The sequence below is a fragment of the Notolepis coatsorum genome, assembly GCF_963971535.1.
Source record: "Notolepis coatsorum genome assembly, chromosome: 17".
In the NCBI taxonomy this organism is placed as follows: domain Eukaryota; kingdom Metazoa; phylum Chordata; class Actinopteri; order Aulopiformes; family Paralepididae; genus Notolepis; species Notolepis coatsorum.
The window spans coordinates 34725641-34741632 of record NC_140181.1 but is presented as its reverse complement, the minus strand read 5'-3'; the positions used below and the strand labels follow the sequence as shown (position 1 = coordinate 34741632).

Genomic DNA, 15992 nt, shown 5'->3' with positions numbered 1-15992 from the left:
ACACACATACTGACCAATGAGCAGGAAGACTAGTATAGCGAGAGCCACCATGAACCAGGTATTTCCATAGAGCGCGATGGTCTGGACCAGACGAGACTTGAAGAACTTACTCCACCTAGTGGTCAAACAGTAGAACACAACAGACACAAATATGACCGATTTACTCCCATTTACGGATTAAACACAACACATATTACAATCTCATTAAAAACACAGTAGAGTTCTGTGCAGACACACTAGAGCTCTGACTCCATCTAGTGGCAAAACACACAAAGTACAGCAACAGAACAGAGTCACATTAGAATGAATAACCTGGGCGCCCCAGTGGCACACCACGTAACTACGCTTGCAGTGTAATCGCAACGTCCTAGGTTCGAATCCGGGCCAGGGACATGTGTTGCAGGTCCTCCCCATCTCTCTCCCAATTTCCATCTGTCCCATCAATAAAAGCACTTAAAATTCCCTTCACTTAAGACATCTTAAAAAGCATTAATAACCTTAACATTACAAACACCTCAGTGTTTACAAACCAACCTCTCCCATTGGTGTGTGTCTGCTCTTACTATACGTGTATTGATTGTGTGTTTGTCAACTTGCCAACAAACAGTTTATGGGCTTCTAGCCAACATGTTTATGTAATCATGTGCTCGTTTGTCTCTCTCCCTCTGCATGTGTCAGGAGATGGTGGAGTCGCAGGACAGAATCTCCATTTCATCACATTGTTGTCACCTCTACAACAAAATGCTTGGGGACAGTGTTGAGAAGGTGGTGAAAGTTGGTTTGGAGCTCTGTACTATAACTCTCCTGCACCCTGCCGTTTACCTAAAAGTCCTCAGTCACCATAGTCTATTCTAAATGTTGACAGGTTACCCTCATCCTGAATAAACGCAGATCTATCTAATCGATGAAGGGAATGATACTGACCTCTTAGGAGAGATGAAGGGAATGCAGAGCAGTAAAACACAGAAGACCTCGGCATAGAGGAAGGTGGCTACGGCCGTCCACTGAAGACTCATGACGACTCTGAGAAGAAAAGATAATGTTCTACTAGTTAACACTTTCAATGCCCAAAACGTGATAAGACTTTTATCAGCCCAATGCCTGAATGCCCACGACGACAATTAGCGTTTTATTTTTTTATTAGCGATCTGAATTCATATTTCATCAACCGAGTCTCCCGTTGGTATGCAGCCCCTGTAGGAGCTCAGATGTGAAAAAACCACCCCCTATCGTCTCCCAGATGGTAATGCACCCTTTTGGAATAGACTCAATGAAAATGGATGAGAAAAGAAAAATCCGGAATCCACATTTTACTTCTCAGGCATGTAACCCGAGCCGATCAGATTCATTGTGGAGCCTCAGAACAGCGTGGAATACATATGTACAGTATGTAGCGTTGGATCATTAAAATCGATCGATTTTTGGAATGGCGATCAGGAATTGGAATGATCTTTTTGGATCTAGAGGGCAATTCCAGCGTTATGGATGTTACATTCAAAGAGAACATTAGAAACTTAACATTGACAAGGCATCGATTTGAATTGGAAGTATAATTTACACATTTTAGTTACTTGAGATAAAGATGAGCCTGCAGTAAGAAATGTTTTGACCTTTTGGATTTTGAGATTGTTGACAAAATACACAGCGTTATGGATGTTACGGAAATTGACAAGCTTTTCGGACTCACTGAACACATGATGAAAACTCTGTGAATATCTTTTTCAAAGAATAACATGTTTACTATCACTTTGTAGGGAAGGCTTTGAGGTACGCAAAAAGCACATTCAGGAAAACCTGGCATTTCCTCTCAAGGAATGAAAAAAAAGTGCCGTTATGGATGTCAAAATTTTGCATTATGGATGTTACGTCCGAAATAGACAAAAAACTATGAAAAATAGGGCTTTACCCACATGTGTTTGACTTCGGTAGACCATTTTGAGGGTCAAACCAGTCTGGATTTATGTTTTAGTCTGAAGAAATGCCAGGAAATGCTGAGAGAATTGTTGAAAATATATAGAACACAAATGTTCTAGAATGTTCGATTATGACATCATACTGTGACATCACAAATGTTCTAGAATGTACTATTGTGACATCACAAAAAAAAATCCTCCTTTTTTTAGTCTTAAATAGTTTCAGAATATCAGTCACTTCTGAAAATAAATTACAAAACGTTTTTGGAAAATAGCTCTTTATTTCTATACAGAGTACAGCAATATTAATATCGGTTAAATCAGAAAATGAGTTTGAGCAATTCCATGAAAATGTCAACCTCACCATGAAAAAGAAAGTTATAAAAAAAATCAAGTCCAATTCACTCTGCCTGGACTGGTTCAGATAAATGGTATCTCCCTCTGTTATCCATGTGAGGATTGAGGTGTTCACGAATCTGATCAAAACTGACCCAGGACTTGTCCTCTTTGGTTGGAAGTGCAGTGGTAAGCCTCCATAAGGGACATAGACATGTGGCGTTTCTGAACCCTCTGCTTGACTCCTCTTATGGTCACTGCATCCTTCATTCCTGGGGACCGTCTTGAAATGTCGTCCCTGGAATAATACTCATTTACTTTCTGTTTTGGGGTTTCTGTGTTTTTTGGGGTGAGTTTCTTGTCACGATACTCGGCAAAACAATAACAAATACACATGTAGGCTGAGCAGACGCGAGGGGGAAATGGCCGACAGCAGCCGATTAGCAGTAGGCTAACGTGGACACTGCTCTGCCTAGACGAACAGTGTGAAAAAGTTGTGTCTGGAAATATGTTGGATTTTAATCAAACAAGGAGTCATAAAATACTTCCGATTTTAAATCAAACAAAGGGGTCATAATCGGACTTACACACATTTTTGATAGTGTTTGTCTATTTCAGACGTGTAACATCCATAACAGCACTTTTTAGTGATTCATTCCTTGAGAGGAAATGCCAGGTTTTCCTGAATGTGCTTTTTGGGTACCTCAAACCCTTCCCTACAAAGTGATAGTAAACATGTTATTCTTTGAAAAAGATATTCACAGAGTTTCATCATGTGTTCAGTGAGTCCGAAAAGCTTGTCAATTTCCTAACATCCATAACGCCGTGTATTTTGTCACCCATCTCAAAATCCAAAAGGTCAAAACATTTCTTATTGCAGGCTCATCTTTATCTCAATAAGTGTAAATTATACTTCAAACAAAGGGGTCATAATCGGACTTAACTACACACATTCGCAATGTAACATCACTTGCAATGTGACATGCAACATCCATAACACTTGTAAAGAATACAAAAAATAAGACCAGAATGACTAATTGTTGCTGTGAAGTGCCACAGAACAAGTGACACTTTTGGAAATTGACATCCTGATTCGTTCCAATATAGCCGTATATACCTATTTTTCACATGTAATTATATGCTTCATTATTCAATTATTCAATTGACGATAGACAATGACCTCCCAGGATGACGGAGTGGGTGTGAAGTGCCACAGAACAACAAGTGACACTTTTGGAAATTGACATCCTGATTCATTCCTATATGACCAGTATAATCTTTAAACTGAACTCTGGAGGATAGCTCTATGATGGCTCTACTTATAAAAATGGAAATGAGCCTTTAATATCTGCAGAAAAGGTGCCCGTTGTCTGTGAAGAACAGGCCCGCAATGGGGAGTCAACCTGGGGAATGTGGCCCTCAGCAGAGGAGAGAGAGCTGTAAATGTTAACCCTTACAGACGGGAAGGGAATTAAAAGGTTGAGGGTTGAGAAACAGGGAGTCCTGAAACTATAGAGGGAATCTTAAAAACTATATAACAATTAAATGTTTAATGTGTACAGTAAAAGTTTTCATAAATGGCATGCTTATAATTAACTGTCAGTAAAGAATAATACTAAAGAATGATGTGTAAAACTGTTTTCTGGAGGGCATCTTTAAGGAGTCTTGATAAGAAATCCTATGGATGGCCTCGTGCCTGGTACCATATCACGTGGTCACCACAGACAAAGCAGTTGTCTGTTCTGAAGAAATAAGGGACTTTCTCTTACTTAAAAGAACCACTAGGTAACTAAAAGTAACGCTAGTACAAAGAAGGAGGAGTCCATACGAATTATGTATTGTATTTTGGTTTGCTAAACGAAAATGACATCCCTGTGACATCACTGTGTTTAGACCAATCGGAAATAGGGTACAATATCAATATAAAAAGGACTGTTGCCCATTCAAGAGCATGACTTTTTGGAGAGATTTGAAGATGTTGCCTGCAGACACCGGGCACAAGCCGTGCCAGATGAGATGTTTTGTTTTATGCTTATTTTAACTGTTGGAAATTTTCCAATTCAGTCTCTTTTTGTAACTTGCCTTTTCTAATTAAAAATACCTCTTTATAAATATATCCTTTGTATCCTTTCTTCTGACCAGACGGCCGGGTAAGCATTGAAATGTGTTTTGCATTGTAACTTCACCCTTTGCGTTTTGATTAATGATGTAAAAAACTTTAGAAGTGGGGCTTTATCCATACGGAGTAAAAGGAGAAATATGATTATGCATTAAGGACTAACGGTGGGTTCTGTATAACTGTTATTATCAAGTAATGCCATACAGTGGTAATACGGCCAACCGAGTAGATTAAAGCAAAATAGAATAAGTGGCTTTATCCCTACGGAGGCCTGAGGAGAAAAATGTATATGTATACTAAAGGTGGGTTCCGTATAACTGTTATTATCAAGTAATGCCATACAGTGGTAATACGGCCAACCGAGTAGATTAAAGCAAAATAGAATAAAGTAAATATACTCCGCAACTCCAATCAATCAACCGTATGACTGGGGGGGACGGGGGGGTGCAAATGTGTGTGAGCCTGGGTCGGCTGGGTTTAAGCCCTGAATTTTCATAGACGCATTGAGTCCTAGACACCCCAGACGTCGCAGGACGCTGCTTGAAGCTGTGATGCGGACCGATGAGTTATGGGATAATCAATCTGACCTAGGCTTATGACACGTACTTAACAGTTGCTAATATGTCATCTTTATAAAAGTTAGCTTTGCTTAGGAAGTTTGGTTGACATTGCATTCCAGATGCATGTTTTATGACAACTTTGTGGAAAACGTTATGGATGTTACATTCGCTGTCCCATAAAGGGGCATTATAACAGCATGCTTCACCTGCCAATGGAAAGACACAAAGTACATAATTGATTCACATATTGATACAACAGCCCTTCATGACCAAAGGTGAGGTTAGAAAAATATCTGTTGATTTTTTTTGCCATTCTGGCCATTGAGAAAGTCATACAATTAGGTTAATCGAAAAATAAATGTTTACATCATTGTGTCTCCTCCTGTAGTGTGAAAAAACATGCATTCTCATAAATATTACGATCAAATCTATTTTGTACTTCAAAATATAGACCTTGATGATACATTTGAAATTAGTTTGGTTATGATCATGTTATTTGAATTTTTTCATGGTGAGGTTGACATTTGCATGGAATAACATCTGATCTGAGGTAAGGAATCTATTTTACAAGTCTTGGGATAATCAGAGTTGTATTCGCTGAGATCTCAGTGTTCGCCCTATGTGTGATGTGGCTGTTTGTGCGCGATCGCTTTGAGGAAATCAGAGAATCGATTTTTCACATCGCCTATATAGCGTGCACATATACTATCGATAATCTAGCGTTTATTTGAAAACGATTCATAAATAGGCCAAAAACGTTTTTGTATATTCTAGAATATTCCGGTAAAGGGCGATCATGGAATATTTATATTTTCCTTGAAAACGAGGGCTTTTCAAAATGCTATAAAACGAAAATTAACAGATAAAAAAACAATCCGCTTCGACAATGTTGACTGGAAAACGAGTCATTGATAAGCGACGGGCAGATTAGACACATAGCCATAATTTAAAACATAGATTAGGCGTTATTAACGCTAACATTGAAGTGGATGGTCGGCATTAAAGCGGTAAATCAAGATTAGTGTTAATAGACTAAGAGAAGAAAACCCAATGTGCTACTAGTACACAGAATCAATAACATATTTCCCCATCTATTTCAGTATGAGTGGACACTGTAGACGTATTCAGGGTGAGAGGTCATAAATGATGCAACCATCATGTCTGAAATGAGAGCTGGCCTACAAGTCATTGATAAGATAGAATCAAAGAATCAATCAATGGCTCTAGTGAGCCTTACATGGGTAATTGTGGCTACTGTATAGCAGACATTGTGATCAAATAGCAGGTGAATATTCTTAAATGACAACTATGGCCAATGAGCTGTGACCCTGCACCATATTGTTTATTCTTAATAAATCTGTTCCTTCTACTCAACCAGGGCAGGGAAATACCCTTCACCTACTGGTGGGGTCATAAATTCAGCACCTAGGGAATCAGGCTGGCAAAGCTGGCACACCAGTACCTCTACATACCAGTGTTTTTGGACTGATGGAATCGGGACCATGCTGTCAGTCTGAGACAGGCCATTTTTTTTAATTAATATAAAGTTTGCCAATAGGGATGTATCAGTAGTATTGGCAGTGGTAGTAGTAGTAATAGTAATCCACTATATATTTTTATTTCCTAAAAAATAAACCAGTTCAACACAGGTAACCACTTTTGCTTCCATTTCTTTGATGGCTCAAATGTATGCTCTAGTCCAGTGGTTCCCAAACCTCTCATCGAGACACCCCAGCCGTTCCATGCATTTGTTAAATTCCACCACCAGCACACCTTGATTCAACTAATAAAGGGCTTGTTAAGTTGAATCAGGTGTGCTGATGGTGGAATTTAACAAATAGTAAATACATTAACGGCTGGCCGGGGTGCTTCGAGGAGAGCATTGGGAAGCACTAGTCTAGTCGATTTTGTGTTTTGAGCACAAAGTTCATCATAGATCTAGCCTCTTACTTACTTACTCTTTATTTTGCTCTCAAAGTGCACCAGATTGATTTAACTTTAAAATGTACACAAAAAAAAAAATTCCGGGGGACACTTAGATTGGTCCCCGGGGCGCGGCACGCGTTGACGCCCTATCTGCTCCCGGCTGCCCATGGGGGGGGGGACAACGGGATGGGAAAAGTGCAGTCATTTCATCTGCGACTCAGTGCATGTGTGTGTTCCTGTGGGTCGCCCATCTCGCGTGTGTTTTAAAACTGCATGACAAATAAAGACTTCTATCTAACAATTATATTATTATAACATTATAAAGTAAAGGTTTATGCGCAGAGTCGCAGTACAGAGTAGCTTAAGTTTCACTGAGAGTAGATTTAACTTTGCATCAAGGAGAGAAGGAGGCTCTAGAGACGAGACAGGTTATACAACGATGACAGATGAGAGGATTTGGAAATATTTCTGATTAAATCCTGCAGCAGCTCGACTGGAGAGGAGCTGAGAACCAGTCAGGACCAGCAACAGTATGTTTGCATGATGCATTAAATAAGGCTGCAGCTACATTGAACAGCCAATGAAAGGATAGACATTTTATTGAAGGTATTACTGTCCCTGTCCGCTGGTTTGTTTTTAAATTAGAACATAGCGTCAACCGTCTGTCAAACTAATGGATACTAGTCATTGGAAATGTATTAAAAACAGATGTAAACGGACAGACACAGCGGATCAATGTAGCCGCATAACGTTAAAGATCAAAGTGAGCGTTCTAAAAATATTGAGCGTCATTTTGTAAGATGTCTGGTGTCACCGGTAATACTGGTGGTGTCGTCATGAATGTATTAATCACGAGAAATTTCACATCACCGTGGCACTGGCAACCCTAGTCCATGGTGAGTTTTTTTTAAGATTAGAACAGATTAAGTGATTTTTTTTAATAGTAAGTCAACCCCTTCCTGACTCTACAGTCCCTGTAGCACAGAGTTCACAGGACTGCCCTCTCCACATGGAGGGAGGAGGAGCAGGCCTGGTAGCCTCAGACAGCCGTGTCATGCTCTGCTGCAATCAGTGTGCAACAGCTCCACAACAAACTGGCTTTATTCATGGTTTACAGCAAAGTTGTATTCATCACAATTATAATAATGGCTTGGATTTATATAGCGCCTTTTTAATCCCTCATACACGCCTTCATCTGCTCCCGCCTCGACTACTGCAACTCCCTCCTCACTGGCATCACCTCTCGCTCCCTCCATGAACTTCAGATGGTCCAAAATTCAGCTGCCCGCCTCCTCACCAACACCCGGTCCCATGACCACATGCACATCACACATAAACTTCAAACCACTACTCCTCACCTTCAAAGCCCTCCATAGCCTGGCCCCCCGCTACCAGACCTCCTTCTCCCTTACCGCCCACCCCCGGTCCTCTTCCACTGCTTCCCTCACTGTCCAGTCATCCAAACTCAAACGTTTGTGACTGGGCATTTTCACGAGCTGCACCCAGACTTTGGAACACCCTCCACCTTTAAATCCCGACTCAAAAGCTACCTGTTCTCCCAAGCCTACAACCTTCCCTACGCATAACCACCCTCCTCCAAACTACCACCTCCCCTACTTTCTCAGTATCCTGTCCCCCCCGGTTTCCTTACCGTTCCCCTACTGGACTTTGTATTCGTTACCTGTGGTTTTATGTCTTGCGTTTTCATACCGTTGCTTATTCCCTGTGGTTCTTTGTTTCTGTTAATTTGTCTTGCTCATTGTCAGCGTCTTTGGGTTCTTGAAAAACGCTTTATAAATAAAATGTTTATTATTTTTATTACATACCCAAGGCGCTTTACAATAAGGGGGGGGGGGGGAATAATGGTGGCCTAAACTGAGAAACAACATTACAAAAACAGAACAGAACAAAATTAAATGGTACAAACAGAATGAATAGGATGCTAGGGAGCAGGTTTTTAAATTTATTTTTATACTAAACAAGACCTTCTTGTGTGATCCTGGTAGCTCTGAATGAATTCGAATTGAAATGACAATCGAATCCCGATCGAACCTTTTGAACTGTGCTAGTTTACTGTGGGGGGGGGGGGGCTCACTCACTGCTGGGCATAATAGTAGCCACTAGCCTAAGCCTGCGGACTGCCTATGCAATGGCGAGCGAACTATTGGAGATTATTATGAAGACAAAACGGTCACACTTATGGATGATAAGGTGCATTTTCACCAGACTACATTGGACTCAGCACTTCTGGTAAATCATAAAAATACTATAGCCAAACTGGCCGAGCATGTAACATTATATGTCGCCGACAACAGAGTTGAGAGCACCCAAGACTAGGGGTGGGCGATAAAAATCGCAATATATTTTAATAATCGATATCGATCGATAATAAAAAAAAAAAAAAAAAAATTGTGTGACCTGCAACAGGGCAGTTTTAAAACCAGAGACAGTGGACAGACTTGTCTTTCTTGCCTGCAACTTCAGTAATGGCTTTGCTTGTCCAAATGACAATACTGACCAAATTGAGATTATTTTCTCCCTTTGATATATGTTCTGAACCAGTATAATACAGTCAGAAAGACCAACTAACTTTGCTAGACGATTTATTAGGATATCATGGTCGATCGTGTTAAACGCTGCGCTTAGATCTAATAGGATGAGAATTGACACTTTGTTTGCATCAGAGTTTATTCTGAGGTCACTAATTATTTTTGTAAGAGCAGTTTCAGTGCTATGGTGCGTTCTGAAGCCTGATTGAAATTCCTCCATGATGTTGTTTTCTTTGAGAAAGGAGTTTATTTGTATCGAGACAATTTGTTCAAGTATCTTGCTGATGAATGCTAATTGTGATAATACACAATGCATAGGTGATTAAACTAGATATAAAATATATAAATTACTACTACTGACTGAGTGCTAATCAAATGCATGTACACAGTAGGGCTGCAATTAGTCATCCATGAAATGTTGTCGATTTGCATATTCATGATCGACATAGCGTATGGTTACTTGTATGTGGCATTTGGCAGACGTTCAAAGGCATAACATGCGCAACGCGTAATTTTTATTTTTTTCTCAATATTTCTGCATTTTGCTCCCATCCCAATTTAGTCGTTATGCCAATTCACTTCCTGGTCATTGCGCGCATTGCCCCACTGTCGGCCTAGGGAGGGAGGGTGTAGAACTACCACATGCCTCCTCCGATACATGTGGAGTCAGCCAGCCGCTTCTTTTCACCCGACAGCGAGGACTCTCACTGGGGGAATGTAACGTGTGCAGAGGTTCACGCCATTTCCCCCCAATCCCCTCCCTGCTGAACAGGCGCCCCGACCGACCAGTAGGAACTAGGGGTGCACCGATATATCGGTCGGCTATCGGCCTATAAGCTCAAATGTGCCGATAGCAGTCGCCGATAAATACCCATCAATTTGTGTAGCGTCAAAAGGCAAAAAAAAAAAAGTTCACTCGCGACCTGGCTACCTGCACAACGCCCGCCGTCCCCCACACACACAAGCTATTGCATCAAAGTAACTACTTATGATTAACAAGGCATTCGTTTTGTGGCATTAGCGTTATATAGTTAGTGTTACACGGACAATAACATCAGCATATTATTATTACACATAGCAGCAAAGCATTACTCCGAGTCCGTTCATGAACTACCGTGCAAGACTAACGTTACTGGTGAAAATGTGATTTGCGTTGGAATACTCCTTTGTCAACTTGCTGTACTTTGCTTGCAGGTCTGCAGCCATTATTGCTGCATTATTAGCCCCAACTTTAGCCAAGGTAACGTTATGGCTAAACCTTTAACAATAGTTAACGCTAGCTTTCGGTTAGCTGTTCAATGCTATTAATAACACAACTCCCCGTCAACACACTCCGGGAAGATGGCATTAAAGAAAGTATCTGCTGTTAAAATGAAGTGTTACACGTTCAATAACAAGCATATTATTTACCCGAAGATAGCAGTAAACAAGGCATTACTCCGTTAGTCCGTTCATAGCTCGGTTCCATTCCGTTGCTCATTCCGTACCCAACTACACATTCTGCAATCTGTTAATAAAGTTTTCAACCAGACAAATGTATAGAAAGGCTTTGTTTTATTATAACATTTGTTGCAGTAAAATCATTATGTCTCATTTGGTCATGCGTGGAGCGCCGGTCGGCGGGCCGGGCAGCTAACGTAGCTACGTTAAGTGTGTTCTGCTCTCGCAAACAGAACAATGGCGGCATGCCCGGAAGTAGAACAATTTATAAACGCTTGCCGATTGGTGGTAAGGACAGCAGGAGGTGGGTGCTAGCGGTGTGGCGTAATTGGCCGAATCGACTGTCACTCAAAATGGTTCCATTGCATTGGTTGAAAGCTCTGGTTGAGAGAATAGTATCCCGCTGCAGGCCGCAAGAATGGTTCCATCGCATTGGTTGAAAGCTCTGGTTGAGAAAATAGTATCCCTCTGCAGGCCGCAAGACGATACTGGGAGAGAGATAGTGATACCATAAACATATTTCTTGATGTTTCCTTTTTTTAAGTAAGTAAAGAGGCCTACAAATACAAACACACATACAAATATACAGTAGTTTCATTAAAAAAAATTAAAAAAAATTTACAAATACTTATATACAAATATCGGTATCGGCCGATAGTGTTAGTTGAACAATCGGTATCGGCGGCCAATTTTCATATCGGTGCATCCCTAGTAGGAACCGCAGTTTACAACGACCAGGACACATACCCCGCCGGCTTCCCACCCCGCTAACACTGCCAATTGTGTTAGTAGGGACGACTGACCAAGCCGGAGGTACCGCTGACAGCTGGATTCGATCCCAGAGTCTCTGCGGTGGTAGGAGAGTGCATTCTCCACTGCGCTACCCAGCCGCAACATGTAATCTAAAATTATCTAACTAGTGCGGAACGAATCACTTTCAAAATATAAACAACTAGGCGGCTGGGTGGCGCAGCGGTCTAAACGCTCGTCACCAACACGTGAGACACCGGTATCGAATCCGCTGTCAGCGTTGCCTCCGGCTTGGGCCGGCCGTCATACTGACTCAATTGGCAGTCAGCGGGAGGGGAGTCAATGGGTGGTAATCTGGTCGTTGTTAACAGCGACTCCTACAGGTCGGTCAGGGCGCCTGCACACTGCACAGCAAGGACAGGAGATGTCGAGGGTAGTGTGAGCCTCCCACACGTTACACCTCGCCAATGAGAGTCCGCGCTGGCGCCTGGCAGGTGAAAAAAGAAGTGGCTGGCTGACTCTGCATGCAATGGAGGGGACATGCGATAAGATTCTTCAACCCTCCCTACGACCGACCAGTGGGGGCACATGCGAGCAACGATCAAGACAGGAGAGGGGGGAATTGGCACGACTAAATTGGGATGGGAGAAAACAGGAGAAAAATTTGATAAATTATATATATATATATAAATAACTTATCTTAAACCACTATTCGTGATTCTGCCTAGAGCCAGGACTCTGCAGTGAGCGAAACTGCATTTGATATCACGTCAACTCCAGCTGGAAGGGAGGGGCTGAGCCAGGGTTCGAAATTAACGGGGGCTTGGGGCATAATGCCCTTGAAAATGGACAAAATGCCCTCGAAAATCAGTTAAGGGGGGCACTTAATGCCCCCGACAGTTGACTAATTATATATATTTATCCGGTAATGGATCGTCTGTGTACGGTTCAGATGACGCGCAAATAAAAAAATTAATTTGGCGGAGCCCGGGGAGCCGGTGTTCTGCACTGGCTGCAGGTAGCAGCAGCAGCAGCACTGCAGCCCGTTGCTAGTCAGTTTGTGTAAAAATGGCACGCACAATATAAATCAATCTTCATTACGACTTTAAAAACATAGCCATTAACATTACATAGGCCTACACACATCTTGCCATATCGTTAGCAGTTTGTAAACACAACGCACGTTTTAACTATAGTAGCCCGACGCAGCCCGCAAGCTACTACTGTACAGTCAATGAAATGTTACCGTAGCTACTAGCTAGCATAGGAGGAAATGGGTGTCGGAGAGGCGGGGTGTTTAAAGACAACGATAGGCGTTTATTCAACATCCAAGAAGACTAACATACAACTGTGTTTTACTAACTCCTGCTTGTTGATGTCCTAACGTGACCGAGCTGAAGGTGCCACACGCTAAAATGTCTGTGGGGACCCAGCGCCAACCCATAGATAGTTCCAACTCACAGAATTACGTAATCGATTGATTGACAAGTTTATTAACAGATTGCAGAATGGGTACAGTACAGCTCAATACATACAATTGTTAAGGGGATGCAGACCAGAGAAAGACTTTCGTCTTGTTTACATCAGGGTCCCCCATTTTCAATTCATCATAACATAATGACATACATGACATACAGATAGACAGTACTCAATCAATCAATCAAATCCTTTATTTAACCAGATAAGCATCATTGAGATTAAAATCTTTTTCAAGAGCGATCTGGCCAAGCAAGGCAGCAGAAAGTTTCAACATAAAAAAGAACATCACAATAAAATACAGATAAAACATTTACATCAAGCTCCAATTTCAAGTACTGCTACATCTATACATTTATGACATATAAGATTTGCAAATACAGTACCGTTTGTGATACAAAAGTGTCCAGAAAAAGAGTGTATATACATTTGGCGTAGAAACTGTACATTGGATCCACCACAGTTGCACTCAATATTTAAATAATGTTAGTCTAAATAAATGTAGACAGAAACATAATAATTTCAAGCAGAAAACTAATCTTTCCATTAACAACGGAATTTAAACATGGTTGACATTGTTTTTGTATGTTTATATTAATTAAAGAAAGGAAAGTCTAGTGCTGCTGGCTGAGCATATTGTTTGTTTGCACTAAGTTAATTAATACTTTGACAAATGTAGCCTATATTTTTCAGTCAGTTCGGTCTTTGTGTGCCAAACATTATTTAAGGCTGTAAACACTGTGAACCTTTTATTTTATTTTTAATAAATGAGAAGCATGTTTAGATTTGAGTAATAAAAATTTACGTATATCGAACTGAAAACCGTGACCCCAAAATCGTGATACGAACCAAACCGTCCATTTTGTGAACCGTCCCACCCCTACCGTTTATCATACAAATTCAGTGCCCCCGAAATACAAAAAAAAGCCCCCGAAAATCAATTAAGGGGGCAAAAAAAGGCCTTGAAAAAAAATGTTAATTTCTAACCCTGGGCTGAGCCGATGGAAGGTACCCGACAACCACTCTACCTCCTGAGCCACTGTCGCCCCCTAATGCCATATTTTGGTTGTAGCATTTATTATTTTACCCAGGGACAGTGCACATTAATCAGCATCTTCAGTTTCCACATCAATGTATAAATGTGCTAGAGTTAGCTAATGAGCTAGTTCATCTGTAGTCCCTGCCTAACATTGCATAGTAGACAGTATGGTCGTAGTCATTCTGGCCAGCAGCATAACTAGTAAGAATAGGTAAGGGATATGTACAGATGTATAGTATCTATCTACAGATATGTAAACAGATATGTATAGGCAGGTGGATAGATATGGTAAGAATATACATATATACAGCATTATTGTACATGCCATCATACAGAGGACAGGTTTACTGCATGAGAACTGATTGTGGCTCGGATAAGAAGGTAAACTTGCAAATGAGAAAACAGTTGACAGCTGGTTCTAGTTAAAGGGGCACGTCACCAAAAAACAATATGTATTTCAAATTCACATCATTTATCTCACGACGCACACGTGCAAAAAAAGGAACAGTTGTACACAAATTAATTTAGTTTGACAGTTAAGAGTTTGAATTACAGCCACCGGTGATGTCATCATCATCATCAGGGACATTGAATCCCTGTGTTGTGTTAATTACAGCTGCATGAAATTATGTTTGTAGGGACTCTGCTGCCATATCATGTCATGGAGCTGTAATTACCACAACACAGGGCTTCAATGTCCAAAATGACAAAACTGGTGACCTAAATTCAAACTCATTTACTCTCAATAACTGTCAAACTAAATGAAAGTGTGCAAAACAGTTCCGTTTGGGATGTTTGTGTGGATTGTGTGGCCCATTTAACGCTAGCCAACTAAGGCCCAGACAAGATACATCTTTTACTTGAGTCAGTTTGACAGTTAATAACCAGCTAAACTGGTATGAAGACATGCTAGTCAGCTTGTCTCAGTGGCGTTGTTGACATTTGACTAAACCCAGACTATTTCCAAATGTAGCATATTGAATATATATATATACACACACGTCACAGAGCAGGTAATTTCACAACCGTTAAGATATACACCTATATATTTGCTCCATCTCTCCACGCGAATGTCTCCCTTAGAGTTAAACATATTTTCAACACCGCGTTGGTCGCCGCCTAGAGGAGCGCAGCGGCGCCTGTTCCGCCTCCTCGCCGCGTCTCTCATTGACTTCGTATGCACGCGCGCCGCGCTCTAAACTTCGCCGCGCGTCCTATTTGTACAGACAAGAGATTCCTCCCACATTGGAAGTTCCATTCCTGTTACGATAGTTGGCGCGTGTTAGATTAAGCTTGTTCGTGGGCGCGGTACACACAATATCACAGTTGTTATACAGTTGAGATATATCTGTCCGTTAGACTCACCTGTGATAACAGCCACGACGACGAGCCCGGCGGAGAAGTTAAAAGACGTTGCGAGAGACTGGCTGCTAGTGGTTAACAGTTAGCTTAGCTTAGCTTCTCCTTCTTCTTCCTGTTGTGTAACAAAACGCTACCGGCTTCCGTTCTTTAATGCCAGCTCATCCAATAATATGATTGGACAGCAGGAGGAGGAAGTGGGAGGGGCCGAGAAAGACGTATTTGCCATCATCATTAGAGCGTCTCTGTTGATTGATTGTAATTAGCAGATTGAAAATTGTATTAGCAGATTGCAGAATGGGTACAATACAGTACAGCTCAATACACACAATTGTTAAGGGTATGCAGACCAGAGAAAGACTTTCGTCTTGTTTACATCAGGGTCCCCCATTTTCAATTCATCATAACATGACATACATGACATACAGATAGACAGTACTGCTACATCTATACATTTATGACATACCAGATTTACAAATACAGTACTGTTTGTGATACAAAAATAGTAAAAAAAAGAAGAAGAGT

The 15992-nt window shown here is 41.2% G+C and overlaps 1 protein-coding gene across 1 annotated transcript in view; it reads right to left on the bottom strand.

Annotated features, from left to right (window-relative positions):
• bcap31 (B cell receptor associated protein 31) overlaps positions 1 to 15594 on the bottom strand; it is a 63285-nt gene extending 47691 nt beyond the window's left edge. Inside the window, exons 1-3 of the mRNA XM_084332729.1 lie at positions 15474 to 15594; positions 925 to 1023; positions 15 to 115 (exon numbers count right to left, since the gene is read on the bottom strand). Coding sequence (XP_084188855.1) covers positions 15 to 115; positions 925 to 1016 — 193 coding nt within the window. The 5' untranslated portion in view covers positions 1017 to 1023; positions 15474 to 15594. The remainder of the gene's footprint in view (positions 1 to 14; positions 116 to 924; positions 1024 to 15473) is intronic.
• Positions 15595 to 15992: the final 398 nt, after the last annotated feature.